The 21,722-nt window shown below is 38.1% G+C and overlaps 3 protein-coding genes across 4 annotated transcripts in view; 2 read left to right on the top strand and 1 right to left on the bottom strand.

Annotated features, from left to right (window-relative positions):
• The window catches only part of LOC122980693 (filamin-B), a 75,421-nt gene extending 68,461 nt beyond the window's left edge, over positions 1-6,960 (top strand). For both annotated transcript variants that reach the window (XM_044348959.1, XM_044348958.1), the window contains 5 exons: positions 1,628-1,760; positions 1,940-2,116; positions 2,776-2,994; positions 3,639-3,848; positions 5,078-6,960. In XM_044348959.1, coding sequence (XP_044204894.1) covers positions 1,628-1,760; positions 1,940-2,116; positions 2,776-2,994; positions 3,639-3,848; positions 5,078-5,265 — 927 coding nt within the window. In that variant the 3' untranslated portion in view covers positions 5,266-6,960. The remainder of the gene's footprint in view (positions 1-1,627; positions 1,761-1,939; positions 2,117-2,775; positions 2,995-3,638; positions 3,849-5,077) is intronic.
• Positions 6,961-9,679: 2,719 nt separating this feature from the next.
• LOC122980518 (protein ATP6V1FNB) lies at positions 9,680-11,705 on the top strand. Its single transcript, XM_044348590.1, has 4 exons — positions 9,680-9,855; positions 10,377-10,542; positions 10,682-10,784; positions 11,584-11,705. The coding sequence occupies exons 1-4, from the start codon at positions 9,680-9,682 to the stop codon at positions 11,703-11,705; spliced, it is 567 nt and encodes a 188-aa protein (XP_044204525.1).
• Positions 11,706-14,312: 2,607 nt separating this feature from the next.
• On the bottom strand, positions 14,313-19,084 carry LOC122981460 (complement C1q subcomponent subunit B-like). The gene is made up of 5 exons (XM_044350208.1): positions 18,973-19,084; positions 18,025-18,190; positions 17,139-17,370; positions 16,143-16,260; positions 14,313-14,666 (listed from the first exon to the last, which is right to left on the bottom strand). The coding sequence occupies exons 1-5, from the start codon at positions 18,973-18,975 to the stop codon at positions 14,457-14,459; spliced, it is 729 nt and encodes a 242-aa protein (XP_044206143.1). The 5' UTR covers positions 18,976-19,084; the 3' UTR covers positions 14,313-14,456.
• Between the last annotated feature and the right edge of the window lie 2,638 nt (positions 19,085-21,722).

The following is a 21,722-nucleotide window of genomic DNA, read 5'->3' as shown; positions in this document are numbered from 1 at the left end:
GTGATGGTGGAACTAGAGGAAAAGTAAATTGCAATCTGGCCGACAGTTGTAGACATAACTTTCTCTTGACTAAGGTGTTGGACAGACAGCACCATTATTTGACCAAAAGTCCAAAATCGTACAGTGAGATTTGGAATATTCTCAGTGATGTAGTGACGTAAAGTCATTGTTATCTTGACTGTTAGATTTTTCATCCTCTACAGTAAATGACAGTAATCTAATAGCTCTACACAGCTGTTCAGATTGGCTGAGTTTAGAGATCTGATGTCAGCTTATCTTCCCTCTCTTGAGCGTTTTGCCTGGCTCTGGTCATCCCTTTTTGTCTGGTGTGGAACTGTCGGTGTTTCTCTTGTGTTTCATTTAAAGGCTTCTAACAGCATCATCATCTTCATCACCATCAACAGCAACATCAGCTCCCTGGTTGCCTGGCTACAGCAGACAGAGGCGGGCCACAGCAGACCTCCTGCTTTGCTCTTAGAGACCGTAGTTTGTTTCTCGTCTGTAGCTGTAAATGAAGGTCTGCTCTCGTTAGCTAGTTAAATCTGGGTCTTTATAGTACAGTCAACAGGTAAAGCACCGCTGTGTTGGTGCTGAATTAGAATAATGAATTAGTGTTGGATGATATGATGATATATACCGTGCAGCAATACAAATTTGTCAACAAATAGATTTTGCCAAATTGCCTTTTTCTTTGATATCTCTTGTTTGCAAATTAGTGAACAGATCAGCTTTATTTCCAGTATTTTTGTATCAATGTAATCAGATATTTATTCAGCCCATTAACCGAAAACAGACCTGCTTCTTCTATTCTTTGATCAGATTACATAACAAATTTGCCCATTGGACACTATTTTATTAAGTCAGTGTTCCTGTACAGTTGATTTTGTTTACACAACATTTAATATGATTACAACATTTAGCTTATGACAGACATGCTCATCTGGCTATCCTATATGACAACAGTTTCTCAAATTAATTTCAATTCAATATATCATTATATATAACACTCTAATTTAAAATAATGTAATATTGTGATCAGAGTTAGGTATTGAGCCTCAATACTGGAAAATGAGATTAAAACAGTCAAGAACCAAAAGCCTTTGAATGCCTGGTTAGATTTATAACTTTATTTATATTCTTCTATTCTTTGATCAGATTACAGAACAAATTTGCCCATTGGACACTATTTTATTAAGTCAGTGTTCCTGTACAGTTGATTTTGTTTACACAACATTTAATACGATTACAACATTTAACTTATGACAGTAGTACCTGTGTTGGTGTATATCCTGACAAGTAAAATTCTTTAAGAAGCAGATGTACTATAAAGACTAGAGACTGTACTATAACACTGTAAGACTCTAGTGTAGTGTCGGTGCGTCTAACTTTGCTTTTTAACACTGTGGCCGTCTGTCTCTGTTTGCTGGAGCTGCACCAACAGGAGCTCAGGTAAGAGTAGAAGACAGTGAGTAGATGCATCATGAGAAATGATGCCAGTAGAGCAGAGACCATAACAGAATAGAGTAGATCTGCTACTAATAAACATGTTGATGTATGTGTGTGTGTGTGTGTCTGTGTTAACTGTCCATCCCTACACTAACTGTGTGTGCGTATCCGACCTCGGTAGGAGTCTGGTCTGAAGGCGAATCACCCAGCATCCTTTGCAGTGCGTCTGAACGGAGCACAGGGCAAGATAGAGGCCAAAGTCCACAGCCCCTCCGGAGCTCTGGAGGAGTGTGCTGTCAGTGAGCTGGAAAGAGGTTTGTGTTTATGAGCAGGTTTTCAAGACCACATTCGGCAACTTAGTGGTCCAGAGATGCCAGAAAGTCGCTGCCTGAATCCCTGTTGTTGTTCACAAACACTACAAAAGTGTAGAAAAGTCTCAAAAATCTTTGATATTGTGACTGCTGGTAACCAAACCTTCTCTCCTGTCCTCCAGACAAGTACGCAATCCGCTTCATCCCCAGAGAGAACGGCATCCACTCCATCGACGTCAAGTTCAACGGCGCTCACATCCCAGGAAGTCCTTTCAAGGTCCGAGTCGGGGAACCAGGACAGACCGGAGATCCTGGTCTGGTCTCAGCGTATGGAGCTGGACTGGAGAGAGGCACGACAGGTGGGTTTATCTGTGTGACCCCTGACCTCCACACTTTTAAAAAACAAAGTTACAAAAGGGCTTTACGATACAAAATAAATGACACAACGGCACCATTAAAGAACGCAACAACACAAATACGCCTTTTCCACTGCAGAAACTTAACAACCTGTAATGTAACATGTATCCATTGTCACGGGTTCTGCACATGCATGCTCCAGAAACTAAATTTCAGCACTGCTAAGGAGGTTTTACTAACTTCCAATAATTTAATAATCAAGATATTTAAAATTCATTGTGTGTAAACATGACAGACAGTCAACACAAGGCAGACTGTAGCCCCAAAGCTTTACAGGTTCTTAAAAGTTCATGTTACGGGATGTTAACAGGTTAAGGTGTCACAGTGGGAAAGACTTACTGTAACATCTGTTAATCACATGATGTAAGTTTGGAAACACCTTCACGTTCCCTTGAATGAGAAAATGTGTCCAAACTTTTGACTGGTACTGTACATCAACAACATCACATAGATGTTTCAGTGCCTTTAATTTTATTGCTTAACATGACGTACACAACAACACATATCCACCAGCAGTACACAGTGGTTTAGCAGTCAGCTGTTGCTCTGACCACAGGACACAACACTGTGATGACTGATAGTTATAAAACTTATCTCTCAGGTACCCAGTCAGAGTTCATCATCAACAACACTAAGGCGGGCCCTGGGGCCTTGGCCGTGACCATTGAGGGTCCGTCCAAGGTAAAGATGGATTGCCAGGAGGTTCCAGAGGGCTACAAGGTGCAGTACACTCCCATGGCGCCCGGGAACTACCTGATCAGCATCAAATATGGAGGCCCGAACCACATCACCGGCAGCCCCTTCAAGGCCAAAGTCACAGGTAATGTGTTGAAAGTCACTCTGTTGATCGTCAGTGTACTGAACCACTATAATCTTACATTAAAAACCAGATGTTTGTGATGAAGACATGGCTCTGTGTAGATTGGTTTATTTGTGTGGGTCTTTTCTGTGGATAACTGCTCATTGCATAAGAAGTGACGTCATGTCCTTATATTTCTACCAGCTCCAATGCAGTGATTTTCACTTTTTCTCAGATGTAGAAAAATATATTTATTTCCATTAGTAATGCCATTTGGCATCTTGAGCATAGTTCATTCTTGACCTCTGGAAGAACATTAATACCAGATGGGTTGAAAAATAATAATAGCCTTTGATTTTAGCTTCCAACCCCATCTCATGGTCTTTTTCTGCAAATGGAACAATGATGACTGTGACATGAAGCTGAAAGCTACTTATTTTATCATCCATTCAGTATGAGTAGTTTTCCTCCTCCTAACATGAAAAAACACAGAGCTGAATACATTTGGTGTATTTCATTTGATTTTCTTTCTTCTTTTATTTAAATCCCTGTTTTTTGCATAACAGCTTCTTCTTTTTCACTTATCATTTGTGGTTCTGCTCAGCTACCACGGTAAGATTTAATAAAAATGATTATACCTGATTTTTTTTCTCCCTCTTTCTCAGGTACTCGACTGGTGAATGTAACCAACGCCAGCGAGACGTCGACCCTGACAGTGGATCCAGTATTGAGGGCGTCCAGCAGCAGCTTCACCCAGAGTGCTATGCCCAGGCCGGCCGACTCTGATGCCAGCAAGGTGCTGAGTCGAGGTCCCGGCCTCAGCAAGGCCTTTGTGGGCCAGAAGAGCAGCTTCTCCGTCGACTGCAGCAAAGCCGGTGAGGAACACAGAGTTCAGTTAGCAACTCATGACATGTTTTGTGTTTGGAGGGAAAGATTTGTTTTCAATTTACAAATTAATAGACTCCATGAGGGGAACAACGGGACAACAACTTTAACTTACACTTTAATCCAGTTATCTAAATTTAATGATTTGGGACCAAAACAAAATGTATGTACAGCTTTGTGTGTGTGCATGTGCGCAGCTAAGGTAAGTAGTTGCAGGCACAAGCAATGCTGCACTACAGTGACGTTTTAAATAAATACTTTGGGGTCATAAACATCAAAGTTCATCTTTCTTTTATCTTCCAAACTGGCCCTGTTGCTGCAGGGATGACCTGTTGATCCAACAGTTTGAGTGACACAAAGTGAAATATTTTGGCTATACTACAGACATCCATGGAGGATAAATCCTGATGACTTTGTGATTAATACGAACATACCATGCTGACAAACTAATATGCTTAACAGTAATAATGATAATAACTACATGCATCCAGCCCTTTTCTTCACTGAAATAAATGAGAGAATTTCGTTGTGACACTTGGTCTCGGTAAAATCTGGGATTTGTTTAAATTCTGTGTGATTCTTTTCTTGCTTTTGTTGCTTTTTTAATGGACTCAGCTGTCTAGTGACATCTCTGTATGACTGTTACAGTATCAAACTGTCAAGCACTGAAAGTTGTCATTGAATGTCTGGTTCTGGTCAGATTGATAATCTTGGATACCGATTCTCTGATCAGATAGTTCCTGTTGTAAATCAAAAGTTCTTGAACAGCTGCCTCTGTTTAATAGCGTTCAATTATACTTTCTTCCACTACCTTGTGGAATGAAGAATATAATGTTTGGTCACAGAATAGTTAATAATCCAGAATAATGATCAGGCATTCAATGCTTTCATTACTTGACTGTTTGCGTTACTCAATAGGTACCAAAAAAAGTAGTGAGGTTCGATATCCAGACCTATTCAGGTGTCATATTAGCAACAGTATTTCAAACAATACCCAGCCCTTCCAGCCTCTGCTATAAGATGATGCAGGAAACACTCATACACTACACTGAGATGTAAATCTGTCCGGTGATGTCCATGTTTCCATTATGACTGACAAGAACGATGAATGAAACTATGAAAATACATAACATGTTAAAACAGAAGATGGATAATTGATTGATAATCAGATACTTTACTTACCCGTTATCCCGTCCTCTCCTTATCCTCCTCTCCACAGGTAAGAACATGCTCCTGGTGGGTGTACACGGTCCTCAGGTTCCCTGTGAGGAGGTTCTGGTCAAACACATGGGCAACCTGCAGTACAACGTCAGCTACCTGCTGAAGGAGCGGGGCAGCTACGTCCTGGTGGTCAAATGGGGCGAGGACCACATCCCTGGATCCCCCTTCCAAGTCACCGTCCCATGATGAACTAAGAAAACCCACTGTCACTCCTCTTGTACCATTTTGCATCCCTGTTTGAATAAAAGGGGACACATTAGCTGGACTGCAAGTAACTGTCCAGTGAACAAGTTGCTTAACAAAGCTTTGTCTGCTAATTTTGCTTTCAGATGTGTTCAGTTCAAATGAGACACACTCCTGACACAATTGATTTACTTGTTGAGACATTTTTCATCCTTCCAAACTGCTCTATAGAAACAAGCAAAAATGCAAAAGACATTTAAAAAAAAAACACAAAACAAACAAACAAAAAAAACACATCAGTGAATGGAGACTTGGTAGTTGGTTAGTTAGTTAGTTGGACTCTTCTGCAATGAATCAGGGAGGCAAAATGGTAAAAGTGGCAGATTATAATCTGGCCTAAAACTGGAGCTGTAAAGAAAGTAGAGGGAGACACGACCTGATAGGGAGGAAAATCTAGTCTGTTTTTTTGATGCCCTGAAATTATCAATTGACAAATTTTGCACTTGATGATATTTTTTTACACTTGATGATAAATTAAAGTTTGCTGATTTTACACAAGAAGTCGGTTGATTAGAACGTCCCAACACATCAGCTTGGTGTCTCTGCACGTTTCCAAAATGTTAAACTGGATTTGGAGAAAGTCTGGACCGAGACGAGTGGAGCCAAACCTTTTTAAATGAGTAAAAAAAAAAAAAAAAACTGGAATTACACAGCACTTTCCTTCAGGAGGTTACACAGTGCCAGGAACAAACGAAAGACATATTTAACTTGGAGTTCTGTGAGGTTTCTTAATGGTTTGATTGTGTACCAGGGAGCCAAATGACCAGCTAATGGTTTCTCTGCTTGGCCACCTGCCACAGGGAACCAGCCAATAGTAACCAGATTTTTTTTGCAGAACTTTTCTCAACTAAATTATGAAGTGCTGTGAACAGAACAAAAATGGCTAAACATCTCAATTAAAAAAAGGAGAAAACTGGAGATTTCTGTTTGGTTTATTGTCAGTTTGAGGTCTCTTTTTTTTAAAGTGCAAACAGACCGGACTCACTCTGACAGGAAGGGTCAAACTATACGAGACTACTGATGTTTATTGTTGATTTCTTGCTCTTGAACGTTAGCTCCCAGAATCCCATGAGTGCATGTTGCCATAACAAATCAATGACTGTTAAGCTGCCTTCACACTGCTGTTTCCTGCACTGTACGACAGACTACTTAATTACTATACATGCTGAGTTTATTGCTGTTCTCTGTTGTTCCTTCAGCTGCATTTTTACATGAACAAATCTGACTTTTAACTTTTGTGGCTCAGTTCTGATCTGCTTCAAATCCCCTCTTGATATAGAGGACCGGGATTTAGATTTGATATTGTTATTAATGAAAGTTTATCTATCATCCACCGTATTGTTCTACCAGCTATACTCTTGGTATAAAATGTTAAAATAAAACATTCAAAATCAGATCTGAGCTGCATAATTGGAGGTCGGATTTTTGGTTTGTGTGTAAAACCCACAGAAACCTCTGTCTTTATGCCTCATCTGGATGTTGTTGCCTAATTACTGCTAGTTTTGATACTAAAGGGATTAGAGGATTTTGTACGGGGGGAAAAAAATTCTCATTTTGTTATTAGGGAATGGGTGTGTTAATGTGAAACTAAACTCTGAGATTATGTACATTTGATAATTAAAATCAACTGGAATAAGATGATTGTGACTTGAGTCTGTCATTTCCTGGATCTCATTTATTTTAAGAAACGTTCTGACATCCAGCTTCATTCATGGACTACAGGAGGTTGTAAGTAGTTCAGTTACTTTACAGTTCAAATTTTCCTCTCATTTATGTAACAATCTGCCAACAGTAAAATGCATTTCCACAGAATAACAGATGAAGTACTGAGGTCACCGATGGGGCTATGCTAACTGTAGAAGTGGAAATCAGACTTGTGCCAGTTGCATTATGATTAAGATCTATAAAACAGCAATGTGTGTACACAGTTGTATTAATCTGACAAAAAGAGTGCATACAGATATTTGTTTTAGCACATATTCAAAGTCACATCTAGTCTCTGGTCTTTCGCAGGACTTCCTAGGTCATAACCCCCCAAAAAAAGCCAAGTGCCGGATCTAAGCAGTTATGCTAACATATTACGTCCAAATCGGGAGAAGTCAAGAAGTGGTGAACATTCTGGTTTTCAACGCAGTTGATCTTGAAAAAATGCTGCTACAACCCACAATCTAACACAATTTGTCACACAACCTGTAGGACACTAATACTACATATAATACTTATTTTGTAAAATCCTTTGACTTCTCCGTTCCTTAAATAGCAATGCTCAAAATTTCTGAGCACTGACCAATGAGAATCCTGAAGATGTGAGTGACTACTTTGTGTTTGCGTCTCTACACCCATCTGATAATCTGTAACAGTGATATTTGGCCTCCATCACTTACATTGAAAGCACATTTGAAGGGGATTTTAATAGCCAGTATGAACAGGAGGAATGATTACAGTGAGGAAAACCTCTTTCACTGTTCAAACTGTGAAAATTGTGAAATATGTTAGGGATTTCAATATGAATGTTGAATAATTACCATGGTGAGTGTGTTTACATTCACAATAGTATCCTCCAATAGTATCCGTTTTTGGCGTATCCCGGATATGTGTTGTGCATGTATACATCTGGTTTCTGAACCTTCTCTGTTAGCAGCAAAATGAGACGCTGAGATGATTAAGAAATCAAGACACAACTGGACATAAATGATCAGAAATCTGGATACTGTTGAATGAACGAGGTTTCTAATGATCCCTGTAGACGGCCTTTCCCGACTAAGATCAGAACCAGGATGCTAATGAGTGTGTCAGTGTGTGAGAGAGTGTGTGTCTCATGTTTCCCTGTGTTGCTGTGTGTTATCTGATCCACAGCTCATTTCCAAAGTGAGAAGCTGATCCTGCACAGCTCTGCATCACACAAAAGGTAAATGAAGACATTTTGGATTTAACTGTTGTCTAATTTAATCGTTTCATAAAAGGATTTCAGAAATGCAGCAGCTTTAACATTTAAATATTGTTGTGTACTCAGTCAAATACTAAATCTACATCGGACAATTGGATTTTCAGACATTTTTTTTACTTGGTCGTGGTCATGAATCCATCAGGTAGTGTTTATTGTGCAGTTTGTGGTGGTGTTGTGGTGTACAACAGATTCTATAGAAAATATTCAACCCTCATGGACTTTTTCCATATTTGTGATGTTACAGTCTAAATCTAAGTGAATTCAATCTAGAGTTTTTGATCACTGTTTTTTTCTTTCTTCTTGACTTTATAAACATTTGCAGTACCAGTCCAAACTGACTCAAGGCTATGTTCCTTTTAGTGTCTTTGAGATTTTTTTTTCACAACCTTGACCAGAAACAAAATGATGGTGATGGAAACTTATCCAGTAGATGAAGCTCTATGAATCGCTCCATCTTTCAAAACTGTCTCTGAGTCATGTGACTGTTTTCAGATATGAAGGTTTGGTTAATTTAAGACAACTAAAACAGTTTGGCTGAGTTTAGGGAAAGATTGTGGTCATTTAAATAAACAAACACTGACTGTTGGTAAGAGACTGTATGTGAACAGCATTCTTTGTCAAAGTAAGACATTGTAGGGTTTTCAAATCCCCAAACTGGGATCCTCAAGCTTACGTTACTGCATGTTCATGCATGTGCACATGTATACATGTATGCATCAAGACATTTTCATCAGGATGGGGGACAATTATTTCAGCACTTAGTACACCTACTGGGACTATTTAAATGTCTGTCCCCAGTGTTTGCCTCGCTGAAGCAGGTCACTTGTTTGTTGCTGAAATCATCCAAAATTGACAAAGAATTAATTATAGCTGCAGATTGTAAGATCAGTTTTCTGAACAGTGTAATTTTATGTTTTGCTCACTGTTAGCGATGTACATAAGAGATTTTGAAGCTCTGTGATGGGATGATTCTGTAGGGAGTCATAGTGGACTTTTCACCTTACATTTTTATGCCCACTGGCTTGTACGTTTGACTTTTAAAAATAATTTTCTGTACTGATGATTCAACCGGGAGAATTTCATGTCCATCCAACACATGAAAGTACTTCAACTGTGAGTCACAAGGCATTATCTATGAGAAAATGAACGGGACTTTTACTTCTGGAGCCAGTGGCGCCCAAAATAGCTCCTCCCACCTCATAAATATGTGATACTGGATGAGCCTGGTTTATATTAATGACACTGTTTTCTTGTTGTAGGAACAACGTTCACCAATCAAAACAACTGTACCTGTGCCTGCGTCAGTTCATGTTTAAAGCCCTTTGAATTCAGTCTCTTTAAGATGTTAATTAATGTAAAACTTTGTCAAAATGGTACACAGAATTGCTAAATCAAGCTTTCTGGCAGAAGATGTGTTGCCTGCTGACGACCCAGAGCCAGAACTGCTACCGGGAACAGATCCAGAAGGAGATGTTTACCCGTTTGGCCTGGAAGAGCCGCTACGCCAAACTCTACCCGTCCTGCGACAATCCCCGAAAAAACAGCACAGACTCAACACAGCTGCCCCACCTGCCTGCTGACCCCCAGTGAGCTAATTTATTCACATTCAACCTGCAGTTGGACAACACCGTTCTGTAACACCCTGTCCAAAATTAATTGTGATTTCAGTCTAGTTAAATCTGAGTACAGACATTGAATGCATCACGTAGAGTTGCATCATCTGAAGCCCCTAGCACACAGCAGACGTACCACACAGACTATCAAAAGAGTAGTTGAGGTACAATAGCCAGGATGTGCTGATCCAGGGTATGATTGAGATAAAAATGTTTGCTTTTCTGGAGGCTTGATATGTATCAATGTTGGAAAATAGGACCGTGGTTTATCCTGATGCAATCATGTGTCTGAACCCCCATTAAGGCGCCGATGTGTGTTGAATTCATTTACATACGTATTGTTTAATGAGTGGGAATGTAGTGCAATAGAAACTAAATCTGGTAAAAGTTTTAGTTTTAATGATATTCATAAAGACTTTTGTAAAATTCTATAAATGTATCATGTAAGCTATTGATGATACACACTGATCTTGTGTTTATGCTCCACCCACCAGAGCTTTCCTGCCTCCTGTCACCAGAACACCTGAGAAGAAGAGTGTCCCTCCTCTTCCTCCTCCTGTGCTCTCTATGGAAGGGGAGGGGCGACTCAATGTGGCCCCTCTGATGAGGCCAATTTCCCCCAAGACCAGACAGGCTCTCTATCAGGATTCCTCTCACCACGTACAAAACATTTAAACTACATTTGTTTTCAAAGTCTTCATTTTAAATCTTTCACTACCTGGGAATATTATGCATGAAACAAAACCTTTTCATTTTATAGCAAAGAAAACAAAAACATTAAACAATATCTCCTGTGCAGGGGAAGGGGCGGAGTCTCTACCTGCAGAGACGTGGCCTGATGAGACCTGAGGAGAAGTTTGACTTTCCTCTGCTGTCGTCTTGGGAGTACGGCTGGAGGCTGGGTATAGAGGAATTTAATGTATCTAATATGTCTGTATCTTTGATTAAAGCCTATTCTGGATTGAACAAGACTAAGAGTCTGCAGCAATGCTAGCAGCTCTGTGAGGTTGTACTTACAGGCACAGCTCTGCTTTGAGCTAAATGCTAATGTCAGCATGCTACCATACTTAAAATTACAATGCTAACATGGTGATGTTCAGCAAGTATAATGTTTACCATATTAACCATCGTAGTTCAGCATTTGCAAGCTACCACTAAACACAAAGTACAGACTCATGGGTAATGTCATTAGTTTTGCAGATATTTGGACATAAACCAAAGTATTCGACACATTAAATCTGTGGCCTGATGGTGGTGCTAGATGAAAAGCAGAGGAATCACCAAGGTTATTCATCCTCAGAGGAAAATTAATGTCTGTACAAAATTTCATCCAGTTTATCCAATAGTTGTTGAGATATTTCACTCAAAACTACAAATATCAACGTCATGGTGAAAGTGAGAGTCATTAGGATTCATCTGTGAACCATGACTGTACAAAATGTGCCAATCCATCAAGTAAATGCTGAGATATTTCAGTTGGATAGGGGAGAAGTTTGACCTGCTGGTGACGCTAGATTGATTGATTAACTGATTAACCCTTAATGTTTGGACAAAATTTAATGGAAATCCACCAAATAGCTGTTCAGATATTTCAGCATGAACCAAAGTAGTGGACAGACCAAGCAACATTACCATCCATAGAGCCATGCCTGTGTATTGTCTTTGTCCTGGAGTCACCTGAGTATCTCTTTATATCCACAGGTGACTACACTCTGGATTACAGAACTCCACCCCACGCCAGGTCGTCAGTGGTGAAGAACACTTTCTACGCCAGGAACGGCGTGTTCAGCAGCCCGTCATTTACTGACACACCTGGTGTGTGATTTTAGAGCAGCTAAAAGTCTTTCATGTGATAAACAGCATTCCTGTTTGTTTTATGACACAATTTTAGTTTTAATGGCAAATAGTGCCAACAAATCCCACAAACACCCCCACTACCCCGCTCATGTCATCACTGTGGGATTTGGTGGTACTATAACCCGTTTTGGGATCATGACAAATGGCAAATTTTGGGAGCACGATATAAAATGTTGGCATTTGGGATTACTATAACAAAATTAGGGAGCGCTTCCCTTAAAATTACACAGTATTTTGTTTTTATGAGGCTTTTTGAATTTTATTAGGTTAATTATTTTGTGTTTAAGAGATTTTATTCTGACTTCCTCCCACATAAAAACACCGGTGTCAGATGTTAGACTGATTGGACAGTTTGAATGAGCAGCAAATATTTAAATCGGGATCAGAGCGTCTGTCTGTCCAATCAGGGTCTTTGTGAGAACGATGATATGGGGAAAAAAAACGCAACAGATGAGTCCATCCATCTTCTACTTCCTGTTGTGATGTCTGTTTACCATCCATACAGCTGTAAGGTTAAGTGTCTGACAACCTGATACTGTATGATGGATAATTAATGGATTCCTGGACTGGTGTCAGTCAGACAGAGTCACTTCAACCACACACACCTGATACCTCAGTGTTTTTAAACACTGAGTCACTGGAGGAAATGTTACACACCACACCCCATTAAATATTTTATTTCTATTCCGTCATAATAATCCAATTATTCTTTCTCCATATATAGAGATGTCTTCCCAGGTGTTTTTACACATTAGTGTGTTTTAAAATTAAGGCTACTGAATCAGGATTTTTGAAGGATAAGGTTGGTAATGATGTGTATTTTTGTTTCCATTTGTCAACAAATCACATTAAGAGACCAAACCCAACAATTCATCTCTTATTGCATTTTGACTTCCCACCCTGTCTGTACAGACGTAAGTCTTTAAAAATGGATCATGAATATATTCTTTCATTTGTGGAAAAGCCTCAGTAATTTCCTGAAGGCTGGCCACTGAAGATTTCAGCAAATGTCAAACTGGAGTAGATTTTCTGCATTTGTTGCAAGTTAATACACATTTGATGCTCTAGTGTGTGTTTCCTGCAGCGGGACGATGTATGTGGGACACCTGACATCATAAAATAAAACTGGAAAAATAATGTCAGTCTTTTAATTCATCTAAATTATGATAATAACAGTCTCAGTTATCTAATTTAGCACCTGCACATGTTGTTGATGGAAGTGTGAAGAAGTTGTTTATTTATTTTATTTATCTGCACAATATTATGTCTATAGTTAGACTGATATTTGAACGTGTTGTTTCCTTTTTAGACACCACTTTGTTCTTTGATAATTCAGCTGATAAAATATGTAATTAATAAAATATAATGATGGATGAAATAAAATCAAAAAAATGTCATCGCTGTAAAACGATTTGCTGGTGCTGGACATTATGTCAACAACTGAAAACAACAATTTTATTATTTAAGTTGTTATTGATGAGAAAAAAAGAACAAAAATTCACTTTAAAAACAAGAACAAAACACATGATGAATATTAGAAGAAGTTCTACACATTATGTTTGCTATATACAGAGGAAATGAAGTCTGCATTAAGAAGTTTCAGAGAAGACAGACTTCCTGTATGCAAGTTCTCTACCAGACCACTAGTGGACAAAAGGTGTTTGTCATATGAATCTGATCTTGAGGTGTTTTTACTCATTTTGGTACCAATCTGAACAAAGTGAAATGTTTCACATGGTCAATAATTTTATAACCATAAAAAATGGAGGTTTATTGAGGATATACAACAGAAGATTTGTAAATGGAGCAAGTGTCTCAAGTGCTTATAATCGAATAAAACAAACACTTAACAGCCTCAAAAAACATTTTAATGTAGATTTAGTTGTTCAACGTTGGAAAGTATTAGAAGTTTGTCTGTCAGTGTGGGAGCAACAGCAGGTTTCAGTCTTGCTTTTTCAGTCTAATTGTATTAAAAACAATGGAAACACTTTTATATACATCCCTTTATTTAGCATCTAGAAGCAGTATATGAGCATGTAATAAATGGTTTATAACACACTATAATGTAGTTGTACACAGATATAAGGACATTTTAAGTGCTTATGAATGTATAGTATTTGTCAACATGTCAACATATGGAGACATATTTTATGTTATTACAACTGTGTACTTTATACTGTATTGTACTATATTATCTGTGTATACATCAGGCCTGTGGGTGTCCACAGGAGGAGTTATAGTTGTTGACAAATACATTAATAAACACTTATTTTTGCAAACAACAACATTATAATGTCTTATAAACCATTTATTCATTACTGCTTATAAATACTAAATAAGGGGACTTAAAGTAGAGTGTTACCAACAAAATGATTGAATTAAGCTGGTGAATTGTTTACTGTGATAGATTTATTGTACTGAAATAAACTTAAACCACGAACTGTTGGAAAGTTTGGATTCAATCAAAACCGTTATAGTATGTTTTGGAAAATGCACATCAGCAATTTAAAGTACACATGATTTGTAGTTAATAGACTAAAACAAGCAAAAACACTGATCTCTGAAGGCAGCAGTGACACAATTGAGCCAGCCTTTATTAATTCTGATGATCTTTGTACTATTACAGAAAACACATACAGTATATTCATTTAATTGCCGTAAATGTCCCAAAACATCTGTGATTTTATTAATGATTGTATGGATCAGAGGCTGGAGCTCTAGCTGGTCGGGAAGATGAGGAAGCCGGTGAAGGTGTGGCTGGTGCTGCCCATGCTCGTCACGATGTTGTTGAACCTGGATGCCTGCAGCGATACCGTGTCTCCGACCTCCAGCTCCAGGACCGCCGAGCCGGAGGTGACCAGGAAACCCTCAGATGCGTCACAGAACGTCATGTGAGCTTCAGTTCCCTTCACCAGCTTCAGACACACCTAGATTATCATTAAAATACAGTCAGGAGTATGAATATGTGAGTATGAGATATCGTTATCCACTGAGAGGTGGAGGTCAGGATGTAATTTGCATCTGGTGAAGAAACAGTAGATGTGTTTTTTATTCTAGACAAGAACATTTGAAAATTCTGCAAAAGACATTTCAATGATGTTTTCTTACATCCAATGTTCTTAAAATTCTTGCTTTCTGCAATATCTACATATGATACGGCTGAGGCTGAGGAGAGATGGTGGTCAGGAGTCATAAAAATAATAATAACTCATGTATGACACAATGTTATGTTTTTGGGCATTTTAAAGTGCCCTTCCTCAAAAATGTGTTTTTCTTCTTGTTCCTTCACTTCATGGTGCAGAATGACACTAGAAGGCCGTTCTCTCATTAATCTGCTGAATGAGATTAATACATTTTAACAGCTTTTTTTTGTTCGTACATTCAGATATAAAATAAATGTATTGTTTGATACGGACAATCAGCTCTAAAAAGTTTGGCTTCGTCTTAAAAATGTTGATTTGTGAATATAAAATTTGGTCAAAATAATAAACAAATGAATTAAATAAAACTGAGAACAGAGATTCTTGTCATATCCAGTGAATCCAAGCAATACATTTTGGTAAAGCAGTGGTTCTCAAAATGTTTCACGTCAAGGACCCCTAATCTGATAAGATTTTTGCTTTTAGATGTTTTATTACAGTAAGTGTATGAACCCCATGACCAAAATAGTCATACAGTCTGTTATTGTGTTACTAATGGATGGAAGTATAGTGAAAATAAAAAACTTTTTGTTGAGGACCCCCTGGAACCCCTTCAAGGACTCCTGGAGGTCCTCAGACCCCCACTTTGGGAACCACTGATGTAAAGTGAGAGTAGATATAATCAGCAATAAATCGTGACAATTTACTCCACAGTTGTTTTGTATAATAATAATAATAATAATACAATAATAATAATTAAATGTAATCTGCGTTTAAGGTGAGTGAGGATGAGGATGATTTGTGACATCACAACTAGTTTGGAGCCAATCGAGGTCCAGTATACAATTTACATGATTTTGATGTGGAAACTTGAATTCTTCAGTGCACAAACACTAGAGAGACTTTTCAGAGACATGGGAGACGTCTTGTATTCAGCAGTTCAACTTGAAATAAGACATATTTGCATTTTTATAGATTTTGGATTTTTCAGTGAGGATGAAGGATTAATTTCTAATTTAAGAGGTTTTAACGAGGAAATTTAACGTTTATGTGGGAAAGCCATAACAGACACAAATTATGATTCAAAGCAGAGTATTATTATATGTTTTAAAACATGTGTGGAGGGGATCTTTAAGCATTTAATATAAACAGTAGAGAGATGACAGGAAACAAGAGAGAGAGAAACAAAGAGATGAAGGAAATCAGAACGATGAGGCTGGAAAGACAAAGTAGACTGATACTAACAGATACACAGAAACTCACCTTGCTCTTCGCTGACATGTGGTAACTGAAGAAATAGACTCCTTTGATGACACACTCGAAACTTTTATCTATCAGCGATACTCCTTGAAGCAGTGGATCCAGGTCCGGCAAAATCGGACTGTAGGAAGTTTACACACACATTTCATGTTTTATTGATTATTGATTATGATTGTTCTTTTTTCAGCTCCATCATCAAAACATTCTCCATTTATGTTTAAGCCTTGTGAGCTATTTATTACTTTATTTGTATTTAATGATTCTATAAAAATCAAAAATGTTTTAATCATGTCTGGGGAACAAAGGTTATTTTATGAATACAGTTGTAAACATTTTGTAAATAGTGAGATACACAAATAAAGCCATTTATTTTAGATTTATGACAAAAACCTGACCAATATTGATATTTATATCCTTTAACAAGTCGGATGTATGTATATATTTTTTTACATGGACACATAAAGTAGTCCATCCTTTCTTATGAAGCAAGCAAGTTATATATATATATATTTAAATACTTTTAGAGCCTGATTTTCACAGATATACACATTGGTTCATAAATTTACACACAGGCTTGTCTGAAATTTACTATATAGTGCACCAAAGAGCATTCACTATTTTATTGTTAAACTGTAAAATGCTCCCCTCAGAGTGTATCTTTGTCACAATTTAATGATAATAATCAAATTTAAGACATCTATTTTACATTATTCATCATTTTAACAAGAAACTCCAAAACATCTACAGAGTTTTTGTTTGTTACTTGTGTTTTAAATGTTTGAAAATGTCCTGTAAATATCCTGTAACTTTAAGCAGCAAATAAAAAAAACTCTCTTTCTAATCTTTTACATTCACTATCCAATCAAATGGCCTTTCACTTCCTCTCTGTTTTAAACATTGGTTCGCAGTTTTGAATAAAGGTGCGGTCACATTATGTTTCCATTTCCATGCACACATCTCCAAAAAAGGATGTCACGTTTCTGATCTCTCGTCTCTGACCTGCTGAACTCGATGGCAGTGTCGGACTCTGGGACTTGCGGTATCATCCGTTTGTAGGAGAAGAAGGATTTCAGCTGGTTAGAAGGGTTGAAGGCCCTTCCCTTCTCCCCTGGTTGGCCCGGAAGGCCAGGAGGTCCCGGCAGACCCAGGTCCCCCTTCATCCCAGGTCGTCCTGGGGGGCCCCGTGGACCTGTCATCCCCTTCTGGCCCCTGACAGGCTGACTTGACTCACCTGCTCATACAAAAAAAAACACTTATTACATGTCACATGGTTGTGATCTGAATCTAAGATGAAAGACAGGTGTTATAATAAAAGGATGTTTTTAGAAAAATGTATCCTGCATCAAGCTTTTAGAAAATACAAAGATAAAATCAAATGAAGGACACATCTCCACCAATCTGACAACACATACAGCATCATAAAACATGCCGCAAATAGAAAACACAACCAAATACAAAAAACATGAGGTTGAGATGTTGCCTGTATTTTGACTATTTGCATGTGTTTTCTTAAGCTGCGACACTTTGAGTGATCAGGACCACTGTAAAATACATACACGTGTATCCTATAAGATAAACTCCTGTTTCCAACAAAAAAAACTAATCACTTATTTCTTGGTCAAAAGGGCCAAACTCCCATCAAATTTCATTTAAAATCTGTTGACATATTTTTGAAAAATCCTCCGAACAAACACACAAACAAACAAACAAGAGCACAACCTTGTTTTGTGGAGTCTAAAGCCACACTCTCAGTATAAGGTAGTTAAAACTTTATATAGATTATATACAGTATTTACTGAATCAGAAATGGTGATAATGTGGAGAAAAGTTTGTGAACAGGATGTGTAAAATGTGTCTGATGTCTTCATGTCCAGTGCGAGCTCACCAGGGTCTCCCTTCTCTCCCTTCACACCGTGTTTGCCATCAGGTCCGTGGGTTCCTGGTATCCCAGGAATCCCTGGAGTTCCCCCGGTGCAGGACTGCGTGACAACCGGAGCGACGTGAACCAAAAGCAGCAACACTGCAGTACTGCAGCTCAGCCACTGGGGGGCCTGAGACACACAGACACACACACACACACACACACACACAGCAACTTGTTTGTGTCAATGCATTGACTTTTTAAAGATTCCCTGCACCTTAATCATAACCAGAACATGTTTAAACCTGAACGCATCATAACACCAAGTCTTAACTTTCATATGAAATGTTTTGTCTTGTGGGGACCAGATCTTTGTCCAAAATGGAAGGAGTGTTCTTGTGATTAACACAATACACACATACACAATAATAAAGTCTTATAACTGTAGCTGACTCAATGACTCATATCAGTAAAACCCACATATGACAACAAGTTTACAGCCACACACATTACACAAATACATAAGCTACATATAATAAAGACTTATTTCACTTTGGAGGCTGAAATCTGGCAACAGCGACATACAAACACTCTACTGTACTAAATGTGATGAATGTCCATTATCTGCAAATAATACAAGATGATATAAAACACTGTAATTAAGACAAATTAAATTTTTGTGCATTTAAATTTAAAACATTTGAAGCCTCTTACAGATCTGCAGCCCACAACAACAGCTCTAACTCTGCCTGAGAAAGACAAATAATACTGAACTATATTTAACAGTTAAACATACTGACAGAGATTTAGATTAAACATCAAGAAACATTCAGCAAGAGTGTCATGAAACTGAAAACCACCCACTTCTGTCTCAATAACACATATGTCAAATCTGAATTTTCTCTCTCCCCCTCTCTCCTTCCATATATATGTTTTTTTATTTTGTTTTTTTTTAGGATAAAAAAGTCTCACCATTTGCAGGTAAAGCAGTCTCTCGTGCTGTGGTGGAGTGGTGGAGTTGATGGAGAGTGGAGGTGAAGAGCTGTCCTGCTTCACAGCGACAGCAGTGGCTCAATCAGAAAAAAAAAGGAAGTGAAACAATAGAAGACAGCATGGTTGCTGTTCCACTGGAGTTCATAAAAATATTTTTTTTAGGATAAAATACTGACTGTTCACATTAGCGTAGCATGGACCTGTAAAAAAACTGTGTGCATGTTTGCTGCTGGTGTGAATGGGTCAACCCAGGTTATCTGGGTTTAACAAACGTCTGACACAGCTTGAATTTACTATTTCTATCTGTATTTTAGCTAAAGGTGACGCGTTACCTAAAGACCTTTAAAGGTAATCTTTAGCACTGTGCTCATTTTTAGGACATTCATAAAGCAGTGGTGGAAGAAGTATTCAGATCATTTACTTGAGTAAAAGTACCAATACATCAATGTAAAAATATTCTATTACCTTGTACAAGTAATTCAAAAACAAGCTTTCAAGATTCTACTTAAACCTGCATTAACTGATTTTTTGGCCACTTGGGAGCAGCAGAAACAAGTCGTGAACAAAACACTGACATATCATCAACTTTTAAGTTTTTATTTCCACATCCAGCAGTTACAGAGCAACATTATGATTCATTTTGAGTTTCTGTCAAACTGGTGAATGTGAGTCCAATATCCGCTTTTAGCTCTTGCTAAGTGTTGCTAACTGTGTATGTTTGCTTTTTGGTGCTGAGCAGGTAGTGTAAAGTGGGTTTTTAGTAGTTTTTCTCTGAAAACAGCTTCCTGCTGCAGCTGGAAAGAGCTGAAACTCAATATAAAGCTCCATAAAGCCGAGGGGAGCTGCAGAATCGCTGATAATTTCCTGCATGATACTTTAAATCTTCTTGCATTTGTTTATCATCCCTCCTGTTTGCTCTGTTCCTGTTTGTGTCTTCATTCCATTTTTTCGAATCAGTTTCATTTCTGTGGGTTTCGATGGAGTATTTGATTGCATTTATCTGCAAATCATGAATCAGAGGAAGTGAAACTGTTTAACCCGAAGTCAGGAACAAGTCCACCTGATGAAGAACTGATGAAGCATCATTGAATGTATCTGATTCTTAGAAAAAGTTTTCTTCAAATTAACATTTTGTTCTGTTTTTCTTTGGACTTCCTCTTTGTTATTCCCGGCAGTGTTTTGCTGATTCTCTCTCCTCCCCCCCCCCGGATGTGGAGGTCAGTATCTGTTCCACAAAATATTTAATTTCCTCAGCTGCATCTAAAAACAGAGAGCTGTTATGTATTTTTTATGTAATAATTACATCCTGTGAAATTTTCTTTCTCAGATCCTCTTTCCATTTACTGCATTCTCTCCATGTTTCCGTTTTCTCGTTCTGGTAAACGTGAGCATCAGCTTCCACCCATGATCCCTTGTGTTTTGGGGGTTAATGTCCTGGGTTGGTCTGAATCATGCTGTTACACCTAATGAATAAATGCACTACTGTTTTCCAGGTAAACAACCACATTTTTCAGGCTCTCTGAGGCAAATTTCTAATTTGCAATATTGGGCCATACAAATAAAAAATTAACTTGACTTGGAAATCGCCAATTTTTGCATGAATGTCAATGTCAAATGACACCGAGATGCCTTTATAATCTGTTCATCATACAACAGTCTCTATCCTTAGACCCTTGATTCAAATCAGGAAAAACTCCAAGCAGAAATGTAAGTGTCTATTTATTGTGAATGGTTAAAATTGGCAGAAAAAGGCTCTTCTCTTCGAGGGAGCTCTCAAGGAAACTGAGACGCAGCAAAGACTCTGCAGAGAGAACGAATCCTCCCTTATGTAACAAACATAGATGATTGTAAATCAACAATAGAAAAGCTATAAGGAGGAGGTTTGGGGTTGCAGGAGCTGCAGCATCAGATGGCGTTGTAACGAAGGTATCAGCAGAGTAATAACAAGATGTGTCTGGTTATAACAGCCACACTGGACACCTGCATGATGAATGAAGCAGCTGATACTAATCAGCTAATTCAAGTGCAACGTTCAGGGCTTTGCTTGAATGCCATGCTCAATTAATACAAAAACAAACAAACAGAAGACAGACAGACACGTTTTTGTTGTTGTTTTTTGTAAATTAAAGTTAGAAATGACTAGAGGTAGACAAATGCATAAGAAATACCATAAACAACAAGAAACTAATGCAACAATCAACAAAGTGCTTAGAAGTACTAAAGGGTTAAAGGGGATCAAGTGTTGAGGTGTTCATGGAAGAGCTGAGTTTTCAGGTGTTTCTTGAATGCACCAGGGGAACCAGCAGATGTGTGGAGCTGAGTAGCTCGATCCACCATCGCAGAACCACAAAAGAAAAGAGTCTGGATCGTGTTATTTTTTATTAATTCATTTCTAGATATAAGTATGTCGGTCTTATTAAAATTTATTACCTTTATACCTTCCAGGCTTTCTGCAAATTGCACTCTGTCGTGTTGTTTTAATGCCTGCTGAACCATGTTCGAAAAATCTCTAAAAAATAACTAGGAAGGTTTTATTATTGTTATTGTAAATCAATTAGCCTCAGCTGTCTTTAAACAACACATGGAGATGGACACTTTAAAATTACAATTAAAATAGCTTAGCTAGTAATAGTAGCTTTTTGTGTTCTGATCAGCATGAGACCAAAATAAAAAATATTGAACAGATTAGAGAAAAAGGAGAAATGACAAACAAATACGAAGCATTCAGG

Source organism: Thunnus albacares, chromosome 4 (assembly GCF_914725855.1).
Source record: "Thunnus albacares chromosome 4, fThuAlb1.1, whole genome shotgun sequence".
In the NCBI taxonomy this organism is placed as follows: domain Eukaryota; kingdom Metazoa; phylum Chordata; class Actinopteri; order Scombriformes; family Scombridae; genus Thunnus; species Thunnus albacares.
This window is presented reverse-complemented; position numbering and strand designations above follow the sequence as displayed.